This window comes from Cupressus sempervirens, chromosome 8, assembly GCF_028749045.1.
Source record: "Cupressus sempervirens isolate cs-2001-9-10 chromosome 8, ASM2874904v1, whole genome shotgun sequence".
NCBI classification, from domain to species: Eukaryota; Viridiplantae; Streptophyta; class Pinopsida; order Cupressales; family Cupressaceae; genus Cupressus; species Cupressus sempervirens.
This window is the reverse complement of record NC_143125.1, coordinates 452,255,667-452,282,803: the sequence shown is the minus strand read 5'-3', so window position 1 is coordinate 452,282,803 and position 27,137 is coordinate 452,255,667. Positions and strand designations below refer to the sequence as shown.

The 27,137-nt window shown below is 35.6% G+C and overlaps 1 protein-coding gene across 1 annotated transcript in view; it reads right to left on the bottom strand.

Moving 5' to 3' along the window:
• Positions 1-4,734: 4,734 nt before the first annotated feature.
• RH39 overlaps positions 4,735-27,137 on the bottom strand; it is a 138,591-nt gene continuing 116,188 nt past the window's right edge. Inside the window, exons 7-9 of the mRNA XM_089798056.1 lie at positions 6,210-6,339; positions 6,042-6,090; positions 4,735-5,885 (exon numbers count right to left, since the gene is read on the bottom strand). Coding sequence (XP_089654182.1) covers positions 5,299-5,885; positions 6,042-6,090; positions 6,210-6,339 — 766 coding nt within the window. The 3' untranslated portion in view covers positions 4,735-5,298. The remainder of the gene's footprint in view (positions 5,886-6,041; positions 6,091-6,209; positions 6,340-27,137) is intronic.

Below are 27,137 nucleotides of genomic sequence, written 5' to 3'. Positions count from 1 at the left end.
TCCACAAAACCAAAAAATATGAAGAAAGGTCTTTGGTTGCCCACAAAAGGGACATCTATAGGATTAGGGACTCCAAGATGCTTGAGTCAAGGACCCAAGGCAAGCCCTAGAAAAAATACGCCAGGCAAATTGTGCAATCTTTAGCTCAATAAAGGCAATCCAAATAATAATGGATATGGGTTGTAAACAAATATGTAAACAAAGAACAATGTTGATGCAGCTAATTCTTTCAACTCGAGAGAAAGTGTGGATGCACTTGCACCTAAATGTGAAAGAAATATATGAAATGTATAATAATAATGTGAAAAGCATCAAGGAAGGAGGAATAATAGTGATTGGGTATGATAATTGTTGTCCTTGATTTTCATAAGGTCAAAAATCAAGAGATAACCATACGATTTGCATCCAATGTATCACCCATGAATTCATTTTGCATTCTTTTTAACGTTTGAATCACATATTTTGAAATGTTTTTGTCATGAAGTTATGCATTGTCACAATCCCTTGTCTTCATTTCGTTTATTTTCATTGTCTTAAAGTTGTATTCTACAAGCCCCTTGCAATTTAGGAACTCTTTCCTTCTATGATTGTATTGTAGGAACATTTTTTCCCATTGCATTTGTCTTAGAAACTTTTTTTTCCCTATTGCAGGTGTTGTAGAAACATTTTTCCTTCATTACACATTCATTTAAGAACCTTTTCATCTCATTGTGCATGCATTTTGGAAATTTGTTCCCTCATTACATGTGTTATATGAATTTTTTCCCCCTATTACATGTGTCGTACAAACATTTTACCTTCATTATATGTATTGTTAGAACTATTTTCTCACTACACATGTTGTCAAGACTCTTTTCCCTATTGCACATGCATTTCATAACTTTTATCCCGAACTACATGTGTTTTGGAACTTTTTCCCCTTACATCTAAATATGCATCCTTTCTTCCAATTGCATTTACATTTGCATTGCCCTTAATGCAATTGGGGAGGTTTTTACCTTTGACTACATTCCTTCCTACATGCAATTTTAAATGTAATAAGAGCTTATAGCTCCAATCACATACAATACATTGATGCTACATTGTGTAGTTGGGGTTTTTAACCTCAACACAACATTTGATTCACTTGCATATAAAAATATTTTTACAAAGTATTGTCAAGATTTTTCACCATGTTGTAACATAACATTGTACAACATTTTAGAATGTGTAAATGGAACCAAAAGTTTTGATTACACCTTATTCTTCACACAAACTAGTGTAATTGTAACTTTTGGTCCTAAGTACACATCATACTACACTTTTGAAAACGCAACTGGAATTTTTTAGTCTTGATTATGAGTAACTTCCCTTATATAATGTAATGTGCATTTTTGTTTTAATTACATAAAGTATTATACAAATGCAAACTTATATATTCCTTTATGCGCAGTGTACCTTCAAAACCTAGAAATTGTATTTTTGGTCATTTTTTGTTTTTCTATCTTTTCATTTTTAGTCAAGATTTTTCTTTGTCATGTCATGTGTTGTACCAAGTTGTCATCCAAGATGGAAACCCTTAGGATCCACCATTGTGATACCATTGCAGATGTCAAGAAGATGAGGAGATGAGATGGGACTTCATTGATAGAAGACATGAGAACCATCAAGGGTGTGAGTTAGTACTCTTAAACAACGTGCCTTCACTAGATCTAAAAACTCTCAACACAAGTTGTTCAGAAGCAATCTAAAGACCTATTTGGCAAAAGATAATTTAATAAGAGTTGTGTCTTATCTGAAAGTTTAGTTTTAATTGTGCATGCATAAATCCTTCATAACAAATCACATATAAAATCATAAATTGTAGTTACATGTGATTATGTAACATGTCAATTTGTAAAATACAATTACATTTTATCACATTACATAGGACTATAATGTTGAATAAGTCAACAATTATTTAAATCTTTCCCACCTTTTTATCTCTTTGAGCACTCTAAAACTTTAACGATAGATTTAAATCAAATTGCATTCAATAGAAGAGGGAAGTTTCTTCCCAACTTTGTTGTCATGTGACGACATCTTTTGGAGATTTATTGAGAGATATGTTATTCAAGAGGGATTTAAGCTTTATCTTGCAAAATTTGATTTGCTTATTGTGTTTAAAGTTATAGTTAGATTCTTCAACTTGATTTTGTAGACTTCGAAATGTTTATCACATTTGAAACTAGTATAGAATACTAATCAAGGTGGTTATTATTTCTTGCATACATGGTGCAAGAAGACAATAATTTGAAGACTTTGAATTGTATGTATGTTTTATCGTTGTTCTTGAATTCAGGGAGATATTGCAAAATTTGAATTGATTATTGTGTTTAAAGTTATAGTTGGGTGTCTTTATATACATTGAGTTGCTTATCACATTTGAAACTAATATAGAATGCTCAAGTGAAGTTGCTATTAATTTCTATGTTTGTACTACAAAAATACATGGAGACTTTGAGTTGCATTTATGTTTTTAATCCGTCCTTGAATTCATAGTGAAAGCTAATCTTACATCTAATATTCTTATTAAGATTATTGCTCCAACTAATACTTTATAAGTGAATTACACAAGTGGTAATAAATCATGTTATAAATGTGACATAAAATAAGAAAATATGGTAAATGTCCCACCCCATTTAACCTTAGTGTAAATAGAAATAGTTAAGTGTTTATAGTCATAGTAAGAAGGATCTATGATGTCACACATTATCATATTCATCCCAAAAATTATCAATTTGCAAAGTATTCACCCAACAATAACCAATCAAGACCAATGGGGAAACTCTAAAATATATGGACCATGAATGACAATGACAATGTTATTATCAAATAGCATTTATGAGGTCTTAATGTAAGTACAAATATTATTGATGTGTTAAGGTGGCAAGGTGGAATCCTCATGGAGACAGAATGATTATGTGGATAACAATCATCAAAAAGGCATATAAGTGAGCCACCATAGGAAGGGAGATATATCCATATCAGTTATAGAGGTTGACGAATTAAAGGACATACTTTATGCTAGAGAACCAAAAATCATGGCGATTCACACGATTCAACGATTCGACTTAACCTAGACAATTTTTGTTGACTTGACAAATCATATCGCCAGTTTAGGTGATTTCTTCAAAAAATGCCAAATACCACCCAGCCAATTGACTACGCGGCAGCCATATTGGTCAACTCAAAAACATTAAAAAAATACAAGTATATAGATAGACATACATTTCATGGATCTTCATCTTACATACATTTATGATTTGATGTCATTGGTTTTATGGATCTTCATCTTACATAAAATTTGTGATTTGACATCATTTATAGTTATATACATCTCTGTCATGACTCACTATGATAGTATGATTTTTACTTACTTCAGCAGCATGGCTACAATTTACATTTTAGATATGTAATAAATTTATCATTTATGTTCCTTGTTTATGTATGTTAACTTCTATTTGATGATGCTATAGTGTGTTTAAGTTATATTCAATAAAAGGTGTATGAAATAAGTTTTAAATCATTAAAATGTCTAAATTTCAAGAGTTTTTTCACTATGTCGATTCATGATTCAAGTTGGTCTTGCCAATTCCAAGTTTTGGTTCTTTGCTTTAAACTAAACTACCTTTATAAGACATGTCGCTGACAGGACTTCAGTAATGGACATCCTTATGATAGCAGCGTCGAATTCCAGAGGTTTGGAAAAAAGGATACTGAACACTCAAGCGACAATAAAGATCGGTAACTGTTACCTATGAAAGCAATTCATAAGTAACAAGATATGAAAAGAGATTCAGAACATTACCAAGGAGCAACAAACACTCGTGTTGAATACCAGCAATTAGTCATATCAACTATCAAATAAAGACCAATGTGTTTTCTTTAGTCATGAACACAAGAACACAAATGTGACTTAATTATGGATTATTAGCAGCCAAAGAATTTTACTAATCAAATGGGGAGATTTGTTATGCATAAGCAGATATCCCAAAAGTTATGATTATATAAAGAGACCTCTCTTCATTGATTGAAGCGTATCAACTCTTAAACAGTAAGATTTATGAAAGCGTTTGAAATCATTCAAAAAGAATCACTGTGGACTATTTCTCTTTTTTTCTAATGGATCTGCTCTGTTTAGAGTGAATTGCCATTAGCATTTGGTGCAAGCATTTATTGGCAAATCAGAGACAGCAGCTTGGAACTGCAGAGACTAAGGAAGATATAACAGACACAGCATCCATCATTGATTGTTTAATAAGAATCATAGACATATTAGAAATAGTACCAGATTAAGGTTGCAAGTATATATATCCATATTCAACACAGCAGCTCTATCGCTGCTAAAGCAATCTCTATTTCACACATTGCAACTATTTAACTACGCATCAAAAACAGCAATAGCATTGCTATAAGCAACATATCAGACTCAATTGTATATACTATAAAGATAAGATCAAAGGTAGCAATTTGTATCACCATAGGCAACACCCTCCTGTCAGTTGATGCTACATAATTAGACTTTCAGATATTGCAACCATTTCTGAAAGCAATAATTATCAATTGCATATTTGGAGTGTCTATCAGATATTGCATAATAGAATTATCACTAAAAGTGATAAAGACCATTATTTACATAGCATACTTCATATCAGTTATATCAGATATTGCTTATGATACATTGATACCTATAATTGCACACATTAATATTGATTATATCAAAAATTGCAACTGACTTGGATTTATCTTCCATTGCTTGCTTAGATAGTATTCAATTGACATATTTGAAAGAGAAATTGAGCTAATTGTCCTGGCTTTTCTAGCTTAGCCAACACGGGAACATTACAAAAACACCTCATACTTTCAGAGTAGTTGCTAAAGCTTGAATCCGTGAATATATACCTAACATAAAAGTAGAAATGTAACTTCAACAAAATGACAATTAACTCCAAAACCAAAAAATTATTTCTCGAGTAGCACTGGAGAGTTATCCAACAGTGCATTTACATCCATTGTGATACTTATTTACAAAACTACTCCAGCAAGGCTTAGGCCTAGAAGCAAACATTACCAATTGGCATGTTAGATTCCTACATTTTGTTTCACAGGTGATCTTGTTTGAAAATGTGCTATGGAACTCCAATGTCTTTAAAAATCTGCAGAAACGCCTGATTAATTTCATTTTTGTCTCCATCATAACCTGTACTTACATCTGTTTTGCTTCAAAAAGGCCTTCCAGGACATTAGGGAATAGAAAACAAAAAACATACAGTAAAACTATGTCTTTCTCTTCCCTAAACCTTTTCCCTCTCTTTCTGAAGATTTTTGTTTGCCTTTAAAGCTAACTACAGAGAGTCTAGATGTCAATACTTGGTCAGTCTTCCATACCTTTGGTGTCCCTTTTACTTTCTTTGTACCTGTGGTTTTAGAAGTTTTCTGTGTAGATTCCTGTTTTCTCTTGCCATCCAATGCAGTAACCTTTACCTTTTTGGTCTTTTGGGAACTGACTTTAGAATTTTTTGATGTAGAAATTCTCAACGCATTTGTGCCTGGCTTTGGTGATGAATTCCTTGCAGACCTAGCAATTTTAGCCACTTTTGTTGCAGAAGTTCTAACTGCCTTAGAGCCTGGCTTTGATGGCGGAGCCCATCCAACCCTCTGAGTTTTAGTTCCTTTTTTAAAAGATGTGCTCTCTTTAGATTTTGTTTTTTCATTCATTTTCTGCTGGATCTGTTTCTGTTTTCTCACTTCATGCTTTTCTTTTACAGTAGTAAGCTCCTCTAAGCTCTCATTGTTTCGTATAGCATTTTCAATTTCACTTGCTAGAGCAATGTCCTTCTTTGTGATAAGGCTTGTCACTTTACCTGCAAGATGGGACTTAATGCTTAATAATATTGATAGCAATAATTTGTTTTGATAGCTCAAAAAATGACACAATTAGATGTAATTCCCTCTATTAGGATCCCTTGCAATTTTGTTGTCCTTTATAAGAAAAATATTTGTAGAATTATTTTTTCAACCTTTTGCTCCCATTCGAGCAGTTCTTCCAGTTCGATGTAGGTAATCTATCTGTACAGCACATGCCAAGAGAACCAAGGCAATTGTTTGAACTTGCATAGAACTGACTTTAAAAACCTTCAAAGAGATATATTAAAAATGTACAAAATTGTCAAACACTATGGACTTACTGGTGAATGAGGAAAATCAAACATGATCACTTGATCAACAGCCAAATCAAGTCCCCGGGCTGCCAAATCTGTGCAGACTAATGTAGGGCAATCACCATCATCACTCTTGAACTTGTTGAGATTCTCAACTCTGAGAAACAAAATAAATGATATTAATTGGCACGTAAAAAGCATATGAACGGTTTATATCTACAAAGAAACTCTAGCTAGAGAAAGTTAGGCTCTCATAAGGAAAGGACCACTTTACATATGGGGAAATTATATGAGAAAGTTATTGCTTGATAAGGATTCCATGCATAGTTTAATCAATCAGTATTTCCCTCTGAAGTTTAAGATAGATCTGGGAGGCTTTCCACAAAAAGAAACTTGCCAATTTCATAGAACATGTATAATCCTTGATTAACACATTTAATTTGGAACATATGCAAGCTCAATTTTCCAATCCATATTCATTGCCAGCACAAAACATTTAAACGGACCTTTCATTTATTGCTGATGATAAAGATAACTAGTAAAAGTCTGATATCAATCCATGGGAGATTCTACTGTGGAAGCTACTCAATTTTCTTGAAAATTTGGTGAATTTTGGTTAAACTCATGTTCTTGTGATGTAATAGTCCTGCATGACTCTGGGACTTACTATTTCTACTACTGTAATCCTCATTAAAAATCATTCAGCAGATGTTTGTTTTGGTTTTTCAGTTGCTCAAACTCTATCTCCATCTCTTGATACAACCTGTAGGTTTGTTTGTATTTTAACTGGCTTTCTCAATATTACTTTGAAAGGAGTTCACTAAAGGGGCTCAAAAAAGTGGGCACTGTAACGTGTAGATTCATTCCAGAGTGCTTGGGATGCATGTGCAATAGTTATTTGAACCTCCTTAAGGAATACTTTATTGAAATAATTTACTGGAAGAAGACTGACATTGCTGAGTTTATCAGCTTTGAGCTTAACCACCCAGTTCACAATCCTGTTGAAGCATAACATCAGGACCATCGAGTTGAGGAAAGTAAAATCTGAAATGCATCGATTCCATCATGTTATGTTCATTACAAGGATCTGTGTCATGCAAGCAAAAGGCAATACAAAAGGGGAAAAAAGAGTGCTCAGTTTCCAATTTTTTGACCAATGCCAAATGAACTCATTTTACTTCTTTTCTTTTTTATTCCGATTAAAGCATGGGCTAATGTTTCATCCATAGTTTGCAAACTCTCCAAGTAATCTCAGAGTTGCCGAGTACTCTCAAGTTTTTTCGCTAGGCGAGTACTCTCAAGTTTAACTCTTGCGTATTTATAAATGTTAAAAATGTAGGTAAACATGTTGATGCAAGGAAAACATTGGATTAGATGCATTTTTCACATCATTGTAGTGCTATAAAACTATACATTTTCTCTATTGAAATGTCAATTACTAATTTAATACATTTTATAATTGTATTCTACAACAAAAAAAAAAAGTTTCTTTAAGAGATTTTAAATTTTAGTACTTTCTGAGTTGCCGAGTTTTCCCCGAGTTTTTGTTAAATATGCCGAGTTCTTTTTGAGTTGAACATTTTGGGCTTGCCGAGTACTCTCCGAGTCCAAGTCTGCAAACTATGGTTTCATCATCTCTCATGGAACAGAATGAGTAATCATGTTTAGGCATTATCTTAAGTATAAAGACATGAACCGGGTGACGGGGTTTCTTACGAGGTGTCATTCGGGTTTTCATCATGCTCTCATTTAAACATTTCTGTTTTAGTTTTGAGTCAATGGTGAATCCAAGGTTCAATGCAAACCCAGAGCTCTAATACCATATGTAACAAATAAAATTTCTAAAGACCAGAAAACTTAATAGGCTCTATCTTTTACCGAATTGAAGTAAAGCTAGCTACCCATTCACATAAAAAAGATTAACAGAAGTTAACTAACTAACTGCATTCTCATTATAAGATCTTAACTACCCGCTGAAAGATTTAACCATCTTTAGAAAAGATTTAACTAATTATTTTACACATGATAAGTAAAATAAAATCTAGTTGTAATTCTAACTACCATTTCATACGAACAAGAAAGAAATTGCATAAGATATATAGCTGAAACTGAAATAAAGATGCAACTAAAAAAGAATAACAGAATACAACAAGGTTTACATCACACCATGTCATAAGAAGTAGGAACTGATTCGTTCTGTGCAAGTCTAGGCATTCGGAGGAGAGGAAAAGCATTGACAAAGGCTTAACCTCCCAACCACGGACCTAGTGTAATCCCCAATCATTCTCAGTATCTCTGCTGAGAATGGCCCAACCCTGAAAGGATAAGGCACATGTACACCATTTCATCCTACCACCTGAGCAACCTAGTGCTAGAGTTGTTAACTACATAGCTGGCAAGACTGTAGGTTAACCCCCCCAACAGATTATCCATCCATTATAAGTTATCCTAACCTCTGGTAATCATAGCAGCATCATTCACACTAGACCTACCCTGGCCAGGGATACCTGATCACCCACCACTTGACTTGATAGAGAACTAATATCTAGTTCCCAATATGACCTGACTAGTTTTACAATTTTCAATTATTCATTGATTCTTCATAATTCTGATGCATCTCTCTATTTCCTGCAGGTTTATCAATCTGTCCAATTCACATGGACTACACCAATCATCTCAGCCATTCTTGGCTATCCTTGATGATCTCTGGTGTAACTTTCTAGTTTGTATTATATAATGTGTGATTATGAAAAGTAATATCTTTGCCCCCAAAAATTCAAAAAAGAGGAAAAGAAAAGTTATGATTTTTATGTGACCAGATTTATTTTCATCCATGAACAATCCTCTATAAATCTCAGGGACATATTATTAAATGACACTTTATTTTGGAAGTACATATAGCATGCTCAACCGATTCTTCTTGAAACAATAATTAATTTTTCTGAAAAAACAGGAGAATATTATATAACAGAAGAAATTCTCAGCTTGCAGTGCTCTTGGCAAGACTGTATAACAGTACCATTACATTTCAAATGGACTTTTGTATTTCAATCAAGCTCTGACTGGACCGTCTTTGGCAAGCTATGAAAAATAAATGAAGTTCCATCATACGGCAACAAAATTGACAATTTCACATGAACACGCCTGAAAGAGGAGCACCTGATTTGTATTCACTCGCTCCTCTTAGCTTGACTTGGTCGGAAATAAATGAGCTTTAATGTATTTCCTCGGACTCGGAGTCTGCTGCGATGCTAACTGAGTATGGAGATAATACGATTCACAATTGTGGAAGCAGCTGATGTTTATGAGTTGGGGAAACAAGACCGGCTGCGACTGAAATTGACATGTGAAAGATCGGCCAACATGGGAAAAGGAGGTGTAGAGAGGAGTTATGATTTGCATGAACATGCGTCTTGAAGGTTACAATCTTGGTCAATGGACATGGCAATATTGGAAAATATATATAAGAGACCTTAGAATTAAAGGATTATAAGAGGCCAATGGACTTCATGAATTAAAATTAAATTTGGCATGGGAATTAAATTGTACCCATATTATTATATAATCAATACTCTATACATATAGACACACACACACATTATTTTAAAAATATAAGTGTGTGTGTGTGTGTGTGTTTGTGTGTATAGTATACCTACAAATATACAAAATACTATGGGTATTTACTTATATAATAATATATCCAACATCAGATAAAGCAAAACATCCAAACTCCAAATTAAAGGTAACAATTTTATTTCAAGTATTTCTCTATAAATGTATTTATATTTTTTAGATTAGATGGACTAGTCAGCTCAAAGTGGAAACTTGGTATTACTTAGTCTGCCCTAGTTTTCTTTTTCCCTGGCCAAGCTGGTTTAAACGAATACCTAACAAGCTCGGTGGCAGGTTGGTGTTCATGCCCTAATCCCTCTTTGTCAATGCTTTCTCCCCTTTGTCGCACCTACAAAGAAAATAACGCGGTGAAAGTACACTTCCACTATCTTTAATACAATTGATATTATCATAACGAAAACCACCTTAACTAACCATTACAATTCACATGAAATCATAACGAATAACCAATTTAGTCAACTATTTCCAATTCACATGAAACCCCAACGACTATAATTTATATTCAAAAAAAATTTTAATTAAAGACAAAATATGGGATATAACATTATTAGCCTCCATGGGAAGAGGTCCATTTAGACATTTGGATACAATGTTTGTGTTATCCCCTCCTAGCCAATCCTCTTTGCTTGGTATGACCCAAATAATAAGTATTCCTCTCTTAATAGTCCTTGGCATTGGTGATCATTTCCTGCCTTCACCAAAGACAAAATTTGACTTGGCAAGACTAGTAGCTCCATTGTGACCCTGCCCAAGATATCTCCTTGTACTGCTCAACATTGGTTCTCAATTTGGTTGCTCTTCAAATTACTATAAGTTAAAAACAGCGTTTTCTTCTCTTCCTGATAGTAATTTGTCAATTTCCAATAAAGGATCCAAAATGTGAGTGTAACTTCCTGTACAAAATAGTCTTCCTTTATCAATTCACATTCCACATTTGTTTGTATTTTTTTTTTCTATCTCTGGGAAGAGGAATAAAGGGGAAGCCTGGATATTGGGACTTTGCATATTTTCTTCCATTCTAACCAAATTCAAGGAAGCTAAATCCTCATTTGGTTCTAAGCACCCCTTTTTATACATGTTCATCTTTGACTGATCTGCCTTGCTAGGTTCAAACTCCATTAGTGAATGGCCATAGCTAATCTCTTGGACCCAAATTTCGAACTTGGAAATGATTTTGATTGATTTAGGAAATTCCTTTGTGTGTTCATGTGGAGGCACATTATAGTATTTGCATCTTTATCAATATAAATGTGTTTGAGGTAGATCCCTATGCTATTCCCAAAAATCTCTAGAGTGTTGGCCTCCTTGTATTCTATACATAGGTTAAATAGACAAATAAATATTGGAATAAATTTGATTGGTTAATTTTTACTATCAAAGTTAGGGTTCCAAAATAGCATATGCAGTCCTTTATTGTTATAGAACCAGCTTTTTTGCTGAAATATTCTATCTCTACTTCCCTTGGTTAGAAATGTAACTATGAGAAAAAACAGATCTAAATCTATGGTTTCAATAGAAGAGATTTCTTTCCAATTTTAGAAAGCCCAGTTGTTAAATTTTATGAATGACAAAGTAAGTTCATTGAATGTACATATTATAGCTTGTAGTATTCCAGAGATGATCTCAGTCCAAAAGCAATCTCGGTCCGAAGGTAATCTCGATTGTACAGGTGGTGTGAACAAGTCATGCAGTGGTTTTGTGAAAGTCCTATGGTGGAAGTGAGTGAGGGGCTATGTGTCGTATTGAGTTGGAGACGGAGGGAAAAAAGTGTCCAAAGGGAGAATATGCAATCAGATGGACTTGTCAAAGCCAAATATGGGAGTTAGTGTGAGACCCACAATACCGAATAGATATGATTCAACTCAACGCCAAACACTTAAAGGAAACTTGTCAAACAATGAATTGTAAACCAAGGAGAGAGATGTATGCAATTTGTCACCAAAACATAGAAATATATTCTCAAACAAAGATGGTGCTCCAGATGTGCCATATCCGAAGCAAAGTAATACAAAAATCGAAATAGGGTGAGGGTTAAATCCCACCGAAACCGAACTAGCCACGTAGGGAAGATCTTCCACTTCTGAAATGGCAAGCAATACTGAACTCCAACAAGAATTTGCAATACAATAAAATAATCCAAAATCGCATACTAACAACTTCCCACATGATGCACATAAATACCCCTTAAGAGAAAACTCTCGAGAATTTACAAAAAGAATGGCGACATGGAAAAAAATGGATAATTAATAAAAATTGAGCTCTTTTATTAATTTAATTAATTAATTAAATAAATCCTTGTGATATTATTTAATTTTTAGGACCATTTAATTAATTAACCTAGCTAAAAAAATTAATTAAAATTGGGGATATTACAAATCCTCGCCACCCAAAGATTGCTTGCCCTTAAGGTATCCATCATCAAATAGTTTGCCCACTGCAACTCCAAGATCCCAAACCATTCGCAAATAGTTGTATCTACTAAAGTCTTCATGTCGCATCATGATCACGTACACACACTTGGATGTAGCCGAGAAAAGCAAATTACCATCAAGCTTTTGCTGCGCCACTCTAATATAAACATGGCTATGCCCAGAGTCATTAGGATCCAATTGAGACACCTTGATGATTAGATACAAAGCCTTCATACCGTCATGCTCATAAATTTCTCTAGGAATCTCATAGCTTAGGTACAACTTGTAGTTTCCATGAGGATGTCCCTCACACAAAGAGCTAGCAATCATGTATGCCTCGGGCCCAGCCAAAGGGCAAACTCCATATTCAACCAACTATAAAGATTGCTCCTACAAACAATCCTCAATTGAGTCCGCATCACCAAGAAGTTGAACAACTACAAGTAGAACCTACTTATTCGAAGGATCACTAGTAGAACCCATATTTCCATCAAGTTGATCATCTAGTGTTGGTTCAACAATATTTGTGCAAGTATCTTCTTCCAAAATCCTTTCCTTCATCCTTGACTCATGTACCAAATAGATTTTGTCTTTGTGGTAAATGATGTAGTAAACCACCTTGTACATGTCATCCTGCACTTGACCATCCAACAGTTGGCATGCAAAAGTAGTCTTCGAGTATTCAACCAACAGGTGTGCCTCCCAATCAGCTGGAAATTGAGATAGAGACCACATGGCATCACTGGGTGCCACAGTGTGATTAAGTCCAAACTCTCAATTCTCCTAACAAGCTGGCAGAATCACCTCCTTTGATACCACTATAATATTTCAAAGACGATCTTGGCCGTAGATGATATCTATTTGAAGGCTATCTCAGTCCAAAGGCAATCTCGGGCTAAACGGGATCTCAGTCCAAAGGCAATCTCGATTGTACAGGTGGTGTGAACAAGTTGTATGGTGGGAGTGAGTGGTTGTGTGTTGTATGGTGCTAAAGACAGACGGAAAGCATTGTGCAGAGAGAAAATATGGATTTGGATGGACTTGTCGAAGCCAAAAATAGAAGCTAGTGTGAGGCCCACAATACCAAATAGGTATGATTCAACTCAACGCCAAACACTTACAGGAAACTTGCTAGATAGTGATTTGTAAACCAAGGAGAGAGATGTATACAATTTGTCACCAAAACATAGAAATATATTCTCAGATAAAGATGGCACTCTAGATGTGTCAAATCCGAAGCAAAGTAATTCAGAGAATTGGAATAGGGTGAGGGTTGAATCCCACCAAAACCAAACTAGCCAAGTAAGCAAGGTCTTCCAATTCTGAAATAGTGAATAATACTAAACTCCAAAAGGAATTCGCAATACAATAAAATAATTCAAAATTGCATACTAACAACTTCTTACATGTCACACATAAATACGCCTTCATGTTTACCGTACAAGGGAAAAGGATACTTATCGCATGTAGTATAGCAAGATATAACACATAACAGATACTTTATTCATATACGCAATATGCACTCCAATGCTTACAATATGATTATGCTCATTCCAATGATGATCCAAAGTCCCTTCCGGATGGTGTACATATACAATTCTACCCATCGGCTAAAATATAGAATTTACCGACATCATCCCTCCAAAAAGTAAAGTCGTCTTTGGATGACAATTACAAAATTATCGAGACAGATTAATGAATAACAATAACAGGATAGATCTTTTTCCTTCACATCACATTCACATTCCTCTTGTACCTGCACCAAACTGGTTTCCAAAAACACGTCACATCTGTAGCCTCTACTAACACAATATTGTTTCCCTAGCCAAGCTGGCTTTGATAGCCACCCGTGCTGCCTTCTCTGCTTCCAACTCCTAGGTACGCTAAGCCAAGTGTCGCTCTACTACCTCCAACTGGATGGTCAGCTCCTCCTGAGTTCTTTATGCATCCACCAAGACAACCTCAAGTCCAACACCTACTCCAAGTGCCTCAAAGCGTAGCACCCCTCTCGAAAGGCTTGCTCCAGTGCTCTCTCCACCTCTAGCAGACAAACACTCCATGCCTACAACAACTCCAAGTCTCATCAACTAGTCACACTTCCCATGACTGATAACTAAACTGACTAGGTGTCTAGGGTGCAACGCCCCCTGCGAGGTCGAGGGGCAGTGCCCCACCGCCAAGACCAAATTAGCACCCTCAAACCCACACAAAAGTCTATGGAACACACCATTTTTGTGATATTCTTCCTATCCCATACTCTTTTTGCCAACCGCTTATGTTTTCTTCATTTCCTGTTTATGTCTCTCCCTTTGGCACCATACGTTATTCATTATGAATTGTTTTGATTTGTCGTCATTTTTTTATTTTTTAAATCTCCTATCACCCTTCTTCTATGTCGTCCCTTCTATCAATTTATGGTGTACAACCGTGCAATGATGTTTTATAATTTCTCTGTAGTTTGTTTGTACTCTTCTCATTTCAAAGGTTGTATGGTATTCTCTCACTTGCTAAGTGTCCTGCATCACTTATAACGGTGGTCGTACAACCACCTATAACTCTTGTATGAGTTGTACGATGGACTTGGCTTGCATGCTTCTAATCTTTATCTCTCTATGGCCGTACAGAATCACTCTTGACGTTCTACTATTGTCCATATGGTGATGTGTTTGTTTTATTGTCTTCCTTATACCGTACGGTTATACGATCAAGTCACTTCTTCGTGTCTCATTGCCACCATACAGTGTCCTGATCAAGGCTATGCAATGCGCCCATATTTCTACTACCTGTGTGAAGGTCGTATAGACCATACGATGTGTTTATTCATGCTTTCTTCGTACGGTGTCTCTCTTTTTTTTGCTTTTTATAATGTTTCCTCTGTGTTGTACAGCCTTACGGTTGACTATGTCTTCCTGTTGTAGTATGGTGCGCTCCTTTCTACTGAATGGCCATAGGGTGAGTTCTCTTTTCCACGTTCTCAGCTGGTCATACAATACTTCTTCACAATCTCAGTTGACCGTACGGTGAGCTTATATGCCTTCTTTGCTTCCTTGTAGCCGTATGGTATTCAACTTGAAATATTCTCATGTTTCCTATCCAAGACCATACACTTTGAATGCATACTTTCTTCTGGTTTCTTGATATTGTACGGTATGCTTGTCCTATTGCCATATTTCCTTATTACGCATATTAGCATTTACCTCTTTTCTCCAGCTTACTCTAAAAATTTTAATATTTTATTTTACACTTATTTTTACATATATACATTAATATTTATTATTTATATTGTCTCTCAGTTGCTCATCCACGGAGGTGCGTTATTTCTTTCATGGTAGATTTTCATTTTCAATCCATTCACTACATCGGGCACTTCCTTCCCGTTGAGTGTCCATAATTTGATTGCTCCATTATCGCCGACTTCATGGATTTTGTACGGTCCTACCCACTTTACTTTAAACTTTCCTGGTTTGATCTCATTCTACCCATTATACTTCAAAACTAACTAGCTCGATTGAAATTTGTTCAAGTTCAAATGCTTGTACTGCCATACCTTACGCCAGTTTTGTGCAACTTCTATGGCCTATTGTGTCTGCAATCATCACTCGTCCAGTTTATTGAAATTGTATAATCTCTCCCTCAGACTTTCCATATCTCCCAGTTTGTTCTCGGTCACGATCCTTAAACTTGGTAACATGAATTCCATCGGCTGCCACTCCTTGCCGTCAACAACTATATTCTTGATTCTAGAACCTTCACTCTGCATTACTGAAGTTTTTAATAAGCCCTTCCTCTTTGTTACGATGTGTTTTCCTTGTTGCCAACACCTTTCTACTAATTCCGCGGTGCAGTGTAACCTTTTCTTTCCACACGGTCCATTCACCGTGTACCATACAGTAGAATCTTTCCTTTTTCTGGGTTCGTATGGTATGTTCTTCCTTTTGTACTGGTCATATGATATGTTCTTTCCTTCAACTTCAGTCATAACTACCTTGCCTTCTTTTGCTTCTCTGCATTCCTTCAAACATTCATTGTCCTCTCCTTTATTACCTTCGTCGACTCTTAACATATTATAGCTCGGAAAGAGCTCGTAGTCCTCCATTTGCAAATGGAGTAAGCCGTTCACTGAGTCCAAGTCGTCATCATTCAACCCTCCTAATCTCAATACTACTTCATCCGGTTCCATTCTCTTCTTCCCCTCATCATTACCTTCGCTTTCACCTTCAGAATCTAACGACACTGCCTCCTCTCCTACCGTATGTGTATGCAAGTCAATTACAAATCTTCGGCCTCCGTGTTCCAAGGATAAGGTATTTCGTTTCCAATCATGTGTCACTTTTGCTTGTACCAACCAACCCCATCCAAGAATAACATCATACCCTTCTTTTTAGCAAAATGACCACAAAATCTAATAGAAATGGTTGCGTTCCAATAGTTACCAGCTATGCCATCAAAGTTCCCAATGGTTTGATTCCGTGCTAATCCGCAATGAGTAACAGAATAGGTGGCCACAACGTAGGTTGTCCCAACTTTTTCCATATATCCTCTAGTAACACGTTTACGCCTAACCCTCTATCAAAAATTGTGTCTATAAGTACAGTTCCCAAAATACCCATCTCTACTATTGCCAGATGTCTTCCCATTGTAAGTGCCAGTAGCATTGGGTCTGCTGTAGTTTTTCCACTGCCATCCTTCCCTGTTTCCTCTATTGCTTTCAGGAGGAGTGCCATATTCAAAATCATCATCCGTAACTGAGGCATTGTAAGGTCATTTAATTTTATAGGAACTTCTATTTGCATTACCTACCTTATCATGTTTTGTTCAGCCAGGTTCCTCTTCGAGGTATTGGCAGTGTCTTTTGCTTGCAACTTTCCTATTTCTATCTATTTTTCTAACTCCATTCGTGCTTGCTACAACCTCTTCTTTTCTTCCTCTGCATCAGGGTACTTTGCCGCCTTAGCTTGCTCATGCGTAATGGCTAGTGTTTCCTCGTCACATGTTTCAATGCTTAACAAATTCACCCCCTGCTTCGAGGATTTCAAATCTTTGTGGTCTCCAGGACCACACCATCTGCATAATAGCTGCAGCATCTCCTTCGTGGTACAATCTCTGGCGAAGTGCCCCCAAAGGTTGCATGCACGACATTGTATCATCGGCCGTCCACTTGAGTTGTAATGCATCTAACTCCGGCCTCCCTTGCTATTATTGTTATTATTATTACCACCCCTTTTGCGCCAGTTGTTGTTGTGATATCCTCCTAAGGTTGCATCGTTATTGTTTGTGCTTGTTCCTACTCCGGCGGTTACTTCCTGCATCAGCAGCACCTACTGATGTCCCTTTGTCTTCATATTGAACAGGCATTCCTTTGTGAAATGTCCCACAATTTGGCAGATATCACAAAATTGTTTTTTCGGGCAGGAGCCCTTTGTGTAGCCCTCCTTACAGTCTATACACCACAATTCCTCCTTCATTGAGGCAGCATTCTTCTTCAGATTTTTAAATTCCTTCACCATCCGTAGCATATCCTTTTGCAACTCGAACTTTCTTGCTTGATTCTTCGTCACTGCTACTACTTTCAAATGATGAATCATCTAAGTCTGATGATTTGTGCTTCTTCTTCTTGCTTCTTTTTTGTTCTCTCCAAATCCATCGCCCGACTATACGAATCTACGTACAATGTTGGAGGTGCAATCTTCATTTTCTTCTTCAGAGTCGATCGTAGCCCTTCAACAAACCATCGTTTCTTTAATCTGTCAGCTGGTGGGCTCTCCATCTTCCCCACCAACTCGTTCAACTTTCTTGCATATACACAGATCATTTCATTCTTTCCCTGCTTTGTACTGCATATTTTTGCTACAATTTCATTATCTTCCCTTAGCAGTTGGAACTCTACTATGAACTCCTTTCTAACGTCTACCCATGTAGTTAATTTCTGGGGCTCGACATCTGCAAACCAATCGATTGCTACACCCCTAAGGTCGCTGGAAATTGCCGGACCAAATCATCCTCGTCCGTTACACCATTCGTCGTCCATATTGTTTCACATGTCTACCGTGTCATCACCGTTGAACTTCAGCAATTTTTCCTTTGGTCCTGCCATTGCTACTTTCTTTCGATTCTATGGTACTTGTTGTGTACCCGCGTTGTTATGAGCACCTACATTGTTCTGAGTACCTGCATTGTTCTGAGCACCCACATTGTTCTGCACAACTGCGTTGCTTTGGACAACTGCCCTACTTTCAACAACTGTGTTACCTAGTGAGAAAAGATCTTCCTCAAGTGAAGTAGTTCGATTCTCTACCTCTATCCATTCGTCAGGTGTATCGGGGACGAAGAATTCACTCTACACTCGTGCTCCTTCAGCACTTCAAACCGTGCGAGTTGCTTCCCTTCTGTTCGAATTCTCTACCCTTGGCATATACAAGTTAAGGAACTCCTCTCTTGCCTCTTCCACCAAATTCAATCATTGTCAAGTCTCTTCTAGCAATTCCTCGGCATTCCTCGGTCTGGTAGGTGAATGCACTCCCTCCGTCTGTGCTCCTTCACCCCCTCTATGTCCGTCAGTAATCCGCTAAAGCTTCTGTCTGTACTCTACCCGTTGTGCTAAAATTAAAACTTCATGTGTTGTGTGTATTTCATCCTTATCTTTTATCTTGTTCCTATCCTTGTTGAGCAAATTTGGCATTAATCTTCATAACACTTTGTTCCAAGTTTAACTGGCAATGGTGCCAAATGTCTACCGTACAGGGTAAAAGGATACTTATCGCATGTAGTATAGCAAGATATAACACAAAACAAATACTTTATTCATATATGCAATATGCACTCCAATGTTTACAATATGATTATGCTCATTCCAATGATGTTCCAAAGTCCCTTTCGGACAGTGTACATATACTTTCTCGAAGGGGTGACTCAACCGTCACGCGCCCTTTCGAATACAATTCTACCCATTGGCTATAATATAGAATTTACCAACAACACTTCAAAGTAAACTCCCAAGGGTTTACAAGAGAATGCCAACACGACAAACACCTACAGATAGTTAATAAAAATTGGGTACCTTTATTAATTATTTAAATAAGTTCTTGGTGATATTATTTAATTTTTAGGATCATTTAAGTAAACCTAATTAAAATATTTTATTAAAAATTAGGGACATTACATAGCTTGGCGTTGGAGACATCCACTTGTTTATCGTACGGATTCCTCTAAAAAATATCGTGAGTTTGGACTGCTTTTGCCTTTCTTGTGATGAAGTGGGCACAGTAGGTGCTGTAACTTGAGTATTCAGCAGAAAATATTTTATTAAAAATTGGGGACATTACATAGCTTGGCATTGGAGACATCCACTTATTTATTGTAAGGATTCCTCTGAAAAATGTGGTCAGTTCAGACTGCTTTTGCCTTTCTTGTGATGAAGTGGGCACAATAGGTGCTATGACTCGAGTATTCGGCTATATGTCCGTTCTAGATTTTGGGTCCTTTTCAGCCATTATAGTTGATCTCAAGTAATTGGTTGTGTTGCACTCTAGTTACTGAAATTAATATTTCCTCCTCTATTGTTTGTAAACAACACTCTATTATGTGAATTTGCACTTGCCTTCTTTAACATCTCCAACCAAAATCCTCATTTCTGGCCCCCTTGCTTGGAAATCTCAGCTCAAACATGAATTAGCACCAAATTGTTCAGCTAAGCCATTAATTTGCTCCATTCAATTATCCACTAATCCAGCTCCATCTCAAAATCCTACCCAAGATCTCCTTTCATGGATGAGATTTCTACCCTTAAAAACTGAGAAGTCCAGCTCAACTTGACATTTCCAGCCTTGCATTTCTGGCTGAAGCACTAAATTGCACCCTAGAGAAAAGGGCTAATTCAAAGCGCACGAGAATCCTAGGTCAGCCTTAGCAAGGAGAAACACAATTTGGAATGCACAAGACACTAAGAGAGTTGGCTGCCTCAAGACAAATTGGCAAAATCAAACATAGGCACCATATAAGAAGAGAGTAGAGGGCATCATTCCAAACAGCTTTCAATCCATTTAAAGGGAAACAATCAGATCTGACTTTATTTTGAATAATATGCAAGTGTGAGATGCAGTTTCACGTTTGAGCACCTGAATTTGCCTTTATACCATTCAGGCAATAAATTTCAAGAATAAAGGAAGCCAACCTAGTTGGTATTACAAATGATTCAAGAGGCTTGATCTGGCCAACCTCCTTGTCAAAGATTGTGATTGCATGAAATACATATAAATGGAGGAGCGAGGATACAAATTATTTAGAGAACAATTTGAATTTGGGTAGAACAGAACACATAAATGACAAAAATTATTATATTTAGAAGATTTCCAGCAAGGTGCAAATTACAATAGGTAAATCCAAATTTCTGTCAGAAAATCAGATTTCAAACCAGGTGTGGAATGAAAGGAGAGAGAAGATTGATGTTAAGTGATAATGTTGGAGAAAGGCAATTCCTTGAAGACAATAAGTCAATTACTCATAAATCTGAACAGTTTCCTCACAAATCTGATACATTTCCAGACTTGAAAGTGTCATTTCCAGATTTAAGGAGGGTTTGTGAAAAGAATTTTATGAAATTACTTGTGAGGTTATGCCTTGAACAATTATTATTATAAAATCATTTTCAAGTTTTCCAAAATGAATTCAAATTGCAACTTGTAAGCTTCTTATCTCCTTATAACAAAATGCTTGCATTTCTCTTAGGGGTTTTTGAATAAACTTACAATTTTCATTCATAATCATGATACAAGGAACTTCTTCTCCATTGTAGAAACAATAACTAATGGTGAAGAAGGATATCTCAACAACATAATTAAGAATGGGACAAGGTCAAGTGGATCTAAGAAACAGATCAACATATCAAGGAAAATGATAACAAAGAAGAAGAAATCTCAAAAATGCAATTCGACAATGACAAGAAGATCAAAGAATGTCAAAGCCAAGAACGTCATAAAAGAATTCCAAGATGATGAAGAGAAGATGATAACAAAAAAATGAAATAAAGTGTAAAGACAAAATTAGACTGCAAGAAAGCAAATTGTTCTACAAATGGAGAATGCCATCACAATATTGGATTTCCCTTGGAAATCCAAGATTGCAATGGAGTCAACAACACAAAGGTTGACAATTTGGAGATCAAGGCAAGATAAAAGACATTCAAAAAGATGAACAAGAATTCCAAGGATTGAGAAGAATATTTTAGAAGATGATGCAATTTGGGAATATGAACCATCACAATCATTCAAAAGAAGTTGATAGTTTCAAAAGAGTTAATCAAAGTTAGAAAAATAATATTGAGTATCAACAGATATCTCTACTTTGTGAAGAAGCTTACGAGATATACAAGGGGGGGGGGGGGGGGGGTGCTTACTCATCTTCAACCAATTAAAGAAGCCCAAGTCAACATGCCCAAGTTCATCCAACCTGACTCATTCACAATTGGACATGTGGAAGGCATTTAATGCATTACTAAAAATCAATTTGTTCATTTGTTCATCTTCAAGAGGATATGTACATAAAGATTTGTAATCTCCTCATTGGATGATATTAAATGTTTATAGGTGGTAGTTCTAATGACCCAGTTAAGGTTTCAATTCAATTGTTTTGTTCATTGATTTAGAATCCATGATGTCAATAAAAGGCTTAGAGTTCTCATTTGTACAACCATTGGATAGGAGAAAGCAGTAACAGTAGCAATAGGAAGAGGTATGTATATTTTAGTTCACCGTAGTAACTTGTAATAGCACTTGTTTTTAATTTTGTGTGTTTTAAGTTACTCTTACAATGAATATGTATGTGATATGAACGAGCATGTCTCCCGTGGAGACATGTCTCTTCTTAACTCATTTAGTTATCACAAATAATATTTGCTCAATGTATTATCATGATGATAATAATTTATATATAAAATATGCATATCTATAGTATATCTCATATTTATAATATACATACACACACATATATATACGTGTTTGTGTATAATAATATATATATATATATATATATATATATATATATAACACACACACACACAATAATTTATTATCAAAAATAATAGTACTCCATGACAATAATAGAGAAAGATAGATATCAAATGTTTAAGGCCAATAGGCTATTCAAACATTTGATTTCATTGATTGGAATCATCCAATCAAAGCTACAATCATTAACACCCCCTCTTAGCTAGGGAGGATGATTTCTATCCAAATAAACAACACAGTGTACTATTGTTACCTCACGGTAACATCAAGAGTATGGTATGCCTAAAAACATCAACCATATGATATTTACCAAACTCATATCTTTTCTTGGTATGCACATTCACATCACATCCCATGATGTCTACCAGAGAAGATATCTTCTCATAGTGTCTCCACTGATACTATGTCTCATGGTAGCATAGATCCATTATTTAGATGTTACCTAATGGTATCATTTAAAGTATGGTATATACTCGCCATACTTATATTTCCCTTGGTATGTGCATTGGTATAAAGTCTCATGATGCCTATTGAGGAAAATTTCTACACATGGTGTCTCCATATACTAAGTCTCATGGTATACACCATTCTATATCTCAGAAACTACTAACTCAGTTACATGTGATATGCACTACCATGATCTCCAAGGACATTAGTATAACATCCATAATAATAAGAAGTTAGACTTACTGTAAGATTGTTGCCTTACAATAGTAACCACAAAAAAACTTAATGAAAGATCATCACCTCTCAAGATGTTTTCACAAGATCATGTAATAACTCGCATGACATCCACCATGAACCATATAGGAGGGTGCGTCCATCATTGTTGAGTTTCCCTCTCAGTAAGGGCTCCAATCCATAACTCTGAGCTTCTCTTCAACAATGTGCAAACTTCACTTTGGGTGAAGGCTTTAGAGAAAATATTGTTTGTCAAATCTTCAGTGATAATGTAATCTTAATGAATAGCATTCCAGGTATTCATCTATGGTTTAGGCATTCACATAAATGCCTTTCAGTTTACATATGAAACTTCATCTCATGAACCATAGTTCTTTGACTACTACAATTTCTTGATCACTATAGAATCCATCTTGACATGATCTAATCCCTCTAAATCGATATGACCAAGATCCTCAAAAGTCAATTGAAGCATATCCCTCTATCTGCTCCCTCGGTCACGAAAGCATATCTTAATTCATAGTAACATAAGTGAATGTACCAAACTATGTATTTATCCTTAGGCTTGGCAACATCAAATACTAAGATAATGTGGCTCTCTTAAATACATGTATAAACCTCCTAAGCTCTTCATCCAAGGTTGCCCTCTAATTAAATGTCAAGCTCTCTCTTGATATAGAAGGGTACTCATAATCTCAATCATCAAAAGGTGTCATGCTTCAAGAGTCTCTTATTATCTGACATGATTCATTTGTGGATGAAGGTGCTAGATCCAAGATCACTTTCAAGTTCCATAAGATCAAGTCCTAGAGAAAATAGTTAAATGACCATCTTGATATTTGTACAAAAACCTATTGCAGTCTGCTCCCTCTCATAGTGTTTGAGAGACATCTCCCCTTCGAATTATCTACCCTCTAAGGATGGTTCAAAATTGGAATTTTGATAGTGTCTCTTCTTTGACATCTCCCCTCTAAGGATGGTTCAAATGGAAATGGAACATTGGTTATTATTCCCCAACACAATGTAAAGTTCCCACTCTTCTATCATTGAGCAATTTCACATCACATCAAGTATGGAAAACTTCTTTCTGTTCTTTTCTTCTTGCAAAAACCATCCATGTGGATCAACGAAAAGTACAAGAGCATAATAAAGAAAATAAATCTTACAATTACATGCAAGGATATAGTTAAGAGGCTGACTACGATACACAAATAAAAGTAATATTCAAGAGGTAATAACCAACAATACTTATCTCAAGATGCTACTTAACATCCTTCCCATAGTTTAAAAAAATGGCGTAATATTGCCAAAACTGCGATATTTTGCAAGCGGCATTCCAAAACGATATTATCGCGCATTAAATCGGCCATGAGTTTTTCAAAAATACGCCGTGATTTTCTCTGTAAAACCCACCAAATCACGAGCAAAAAAATGTTGATAAAAGTCAACAAACGTGATCGACACGCGAGTTAGGGTTTATTTGTCGTGAAATCTCCATTCTGCTCATCTATGGCGCACGCAACTCCATTATGCTCATCCATGCGACTGGGTGACCACGTTTTTGGACCCTACTGTGCGATTTATAGTTGACCAATTGCATTTCGTGGCCCTGCAATTGCGTTTCGTGGTCGTACGTGCAAAATGTTGATATTTTGCCAAAGCCCCTCTCCATGCGTTTTAACTCGTTTATAGTTAAAAGTAAAAGCTAAAAGTTTTTTATATTAATATGTTCATTGTTTATAAATTATTACTATAGTATTATACAATATTTTTTTTTATTTAATTTTTATTAATATGCAATATGTATAATATCACTAATTCTGTAGACGGTGTAGCATAATTTAATTTTAATAGACAGTAGTAAAAAGTAAAAAATTTAACATTATGATTAAAAATGTGTATTACTATTACATATAGTTAAATTTATTTGGTTTTATATTATTATTAACATTAATAATTATTAATCTACTTTTTAATACAGATGTTTAACTTAAAACTTTGAATGAGATACGGTGAATATCTCAAATTATTATATATTCTACAAATTTGGTGTGTATGTATACGTTTTAAAGAACATTTTAAGAAATTTTATATTTTCAAATGTTCGATAAAAGTGCCGATTTATTGCCGAATTTTTCGTCAAGTTTTTGCCAATTCCGAATTTTTCAAAAATTTTGGGCTGGCCGAGATATTGCGGATACCGAGTTTTAAAACTACTAATGACTCACTATTGAAAATGTTAGTTCTTGCACTGTAACCAATTCTGGATTGAATGCATTCCTAGCAACCTCAAGCTCTTTGTCCAAACAATCTGAGTACTCCTTGTTCGAAGTACCACGTGGTATTTCTACCCTTTGTTATATGTGTCGCCTTGCTTCAAAATCTTGAGCATAGATCTCACTGCCATACAAGTTTAGGATGAAGACCCTCTCATCGTGAGAAAAGTTTATTTAATGCCCTATTCTGAGTATCTTGTGCCAATAAGTTACCTGTTGACACTAAAGATTTTGTTCATGAAACTCAACCTCCAATTCCAATTAGTTGATAGTGGCTTCCAAAAGTAATAAAAGAAGTTTGTCTTTAGCCCAACTAGAGAAGAAAATTGAATGGTTATCCTTAATTGTGTCAAGACCACAATTCTACAAAACTGAGTTGGACATAATTAATGCAATTCCCTTGTGAGATGTTCATGTGGTGTCCAAGAAATGTAAAATATTTTATTGCCAGCAATCGAAATAATGCCCAAAATTTAAAATTGCGATATAATCACAACCTCACACTTTTGTTTCGTATTGTCTTCTACACAATTTAAATAGAATAAAGAGATTAGAATTTATATATTAAGATTTTGGTTGTGAAGTTACAACCATTCCTCAACAGTACATTATTCTCCAATTATTGCGACTTTTATTGAATGGACACCCTCCATGTGTTTAACAAAAAAGAAAAAATATTGTAACTTGCTTTTATAAAGCTGGCTACCATTTCTGACTTTTCCTTGTTTATATGATTGACACTAGTGCTAATTATGGGGTCATGAATGTATTCTGTTGTTCGTCTTCAACAACACAAAGCTTCACTCAAGCACTGTAAGATAGTGTGTGCCTTTGCAATTTAAAATCCTTTAGCATTGCATGCATGCAAATTGTTCTAAGTTCCAAGTCAAAATGACTTCCAACCCTTAAGTAGTTTCAACCTGATATCTGACACACTGAACTTCTGATAGCTGCCTATGATACAGGAGCTCAATGAAGCTATAACTCTGCCAATATCAACATCCATTGTTCATCACTCAACAAACGAATAATGCCCAGTAGAGTATCAATATTCAGAATCATTCACAATGTCCATTGTTTCCCAATAGTCGATTTGCGAAATATCTTCAACAATGGGAAGTGAAACTCAACAATATCAAGTTCTCAACATTAGCAGGTTGCTCCAAATTTAGTTTTTATGACGAAGAATACACATCTGATATGGATTCTATACTTCAATACCTTATCAGCAACAAATCTTTCATACAGGCACATAGCAATCCAACAACATTCACAACCTCATTACAATTAGTCAGAGATTGAGTATGCAATTTTGAACAGTATAACAGATCACCCTATAACACCCCACTAATAGGCTCCACAACTATGTGGTTATGAATTGAATATCTAGGGCATCTTATATCTTGTAGTGGGAGAGATAAGGCACGTGCAAATAGATATGACCCATTAGGTGCCAAACCAAGATAGGAAATAGTGGTAATCAACTTTTTTATAATATGTTTGACCAAATCAACCTCAAACATTCTTAGCCCTTCACACCATCACAAGGCTATAGCAATCATCAAGAAGACCCTTTACAAGCTCACTAGCGATATTTATCTCATCAATGATTGTCCACGTTAATATTGTTGCATGCACTCCTATTTTAAAAATACATGAGAGAAAACTCGAGAACCTTAAAAAACCACTAAAATTTATTTAAAAATAAATTGTTTTTGCAAATTTCAATGAGAAGATGCATTTAATGAGTTAATTAAAAAGAACACAAAGGAAAAAAGAAGAGTTTAGATATATATAAATGTATAGTGGGTACAAAATCGCATTCTCATGAGGAATGCTGATGGCGGGAAGCAAAATAGTAAATAGTTCCTGTCAAACCAGAAGTAAATACTAAATAGCTTATGTTTCAACGGCACCATGGGGATGAGGCTAAATGCTACAAAAGCTTGATGA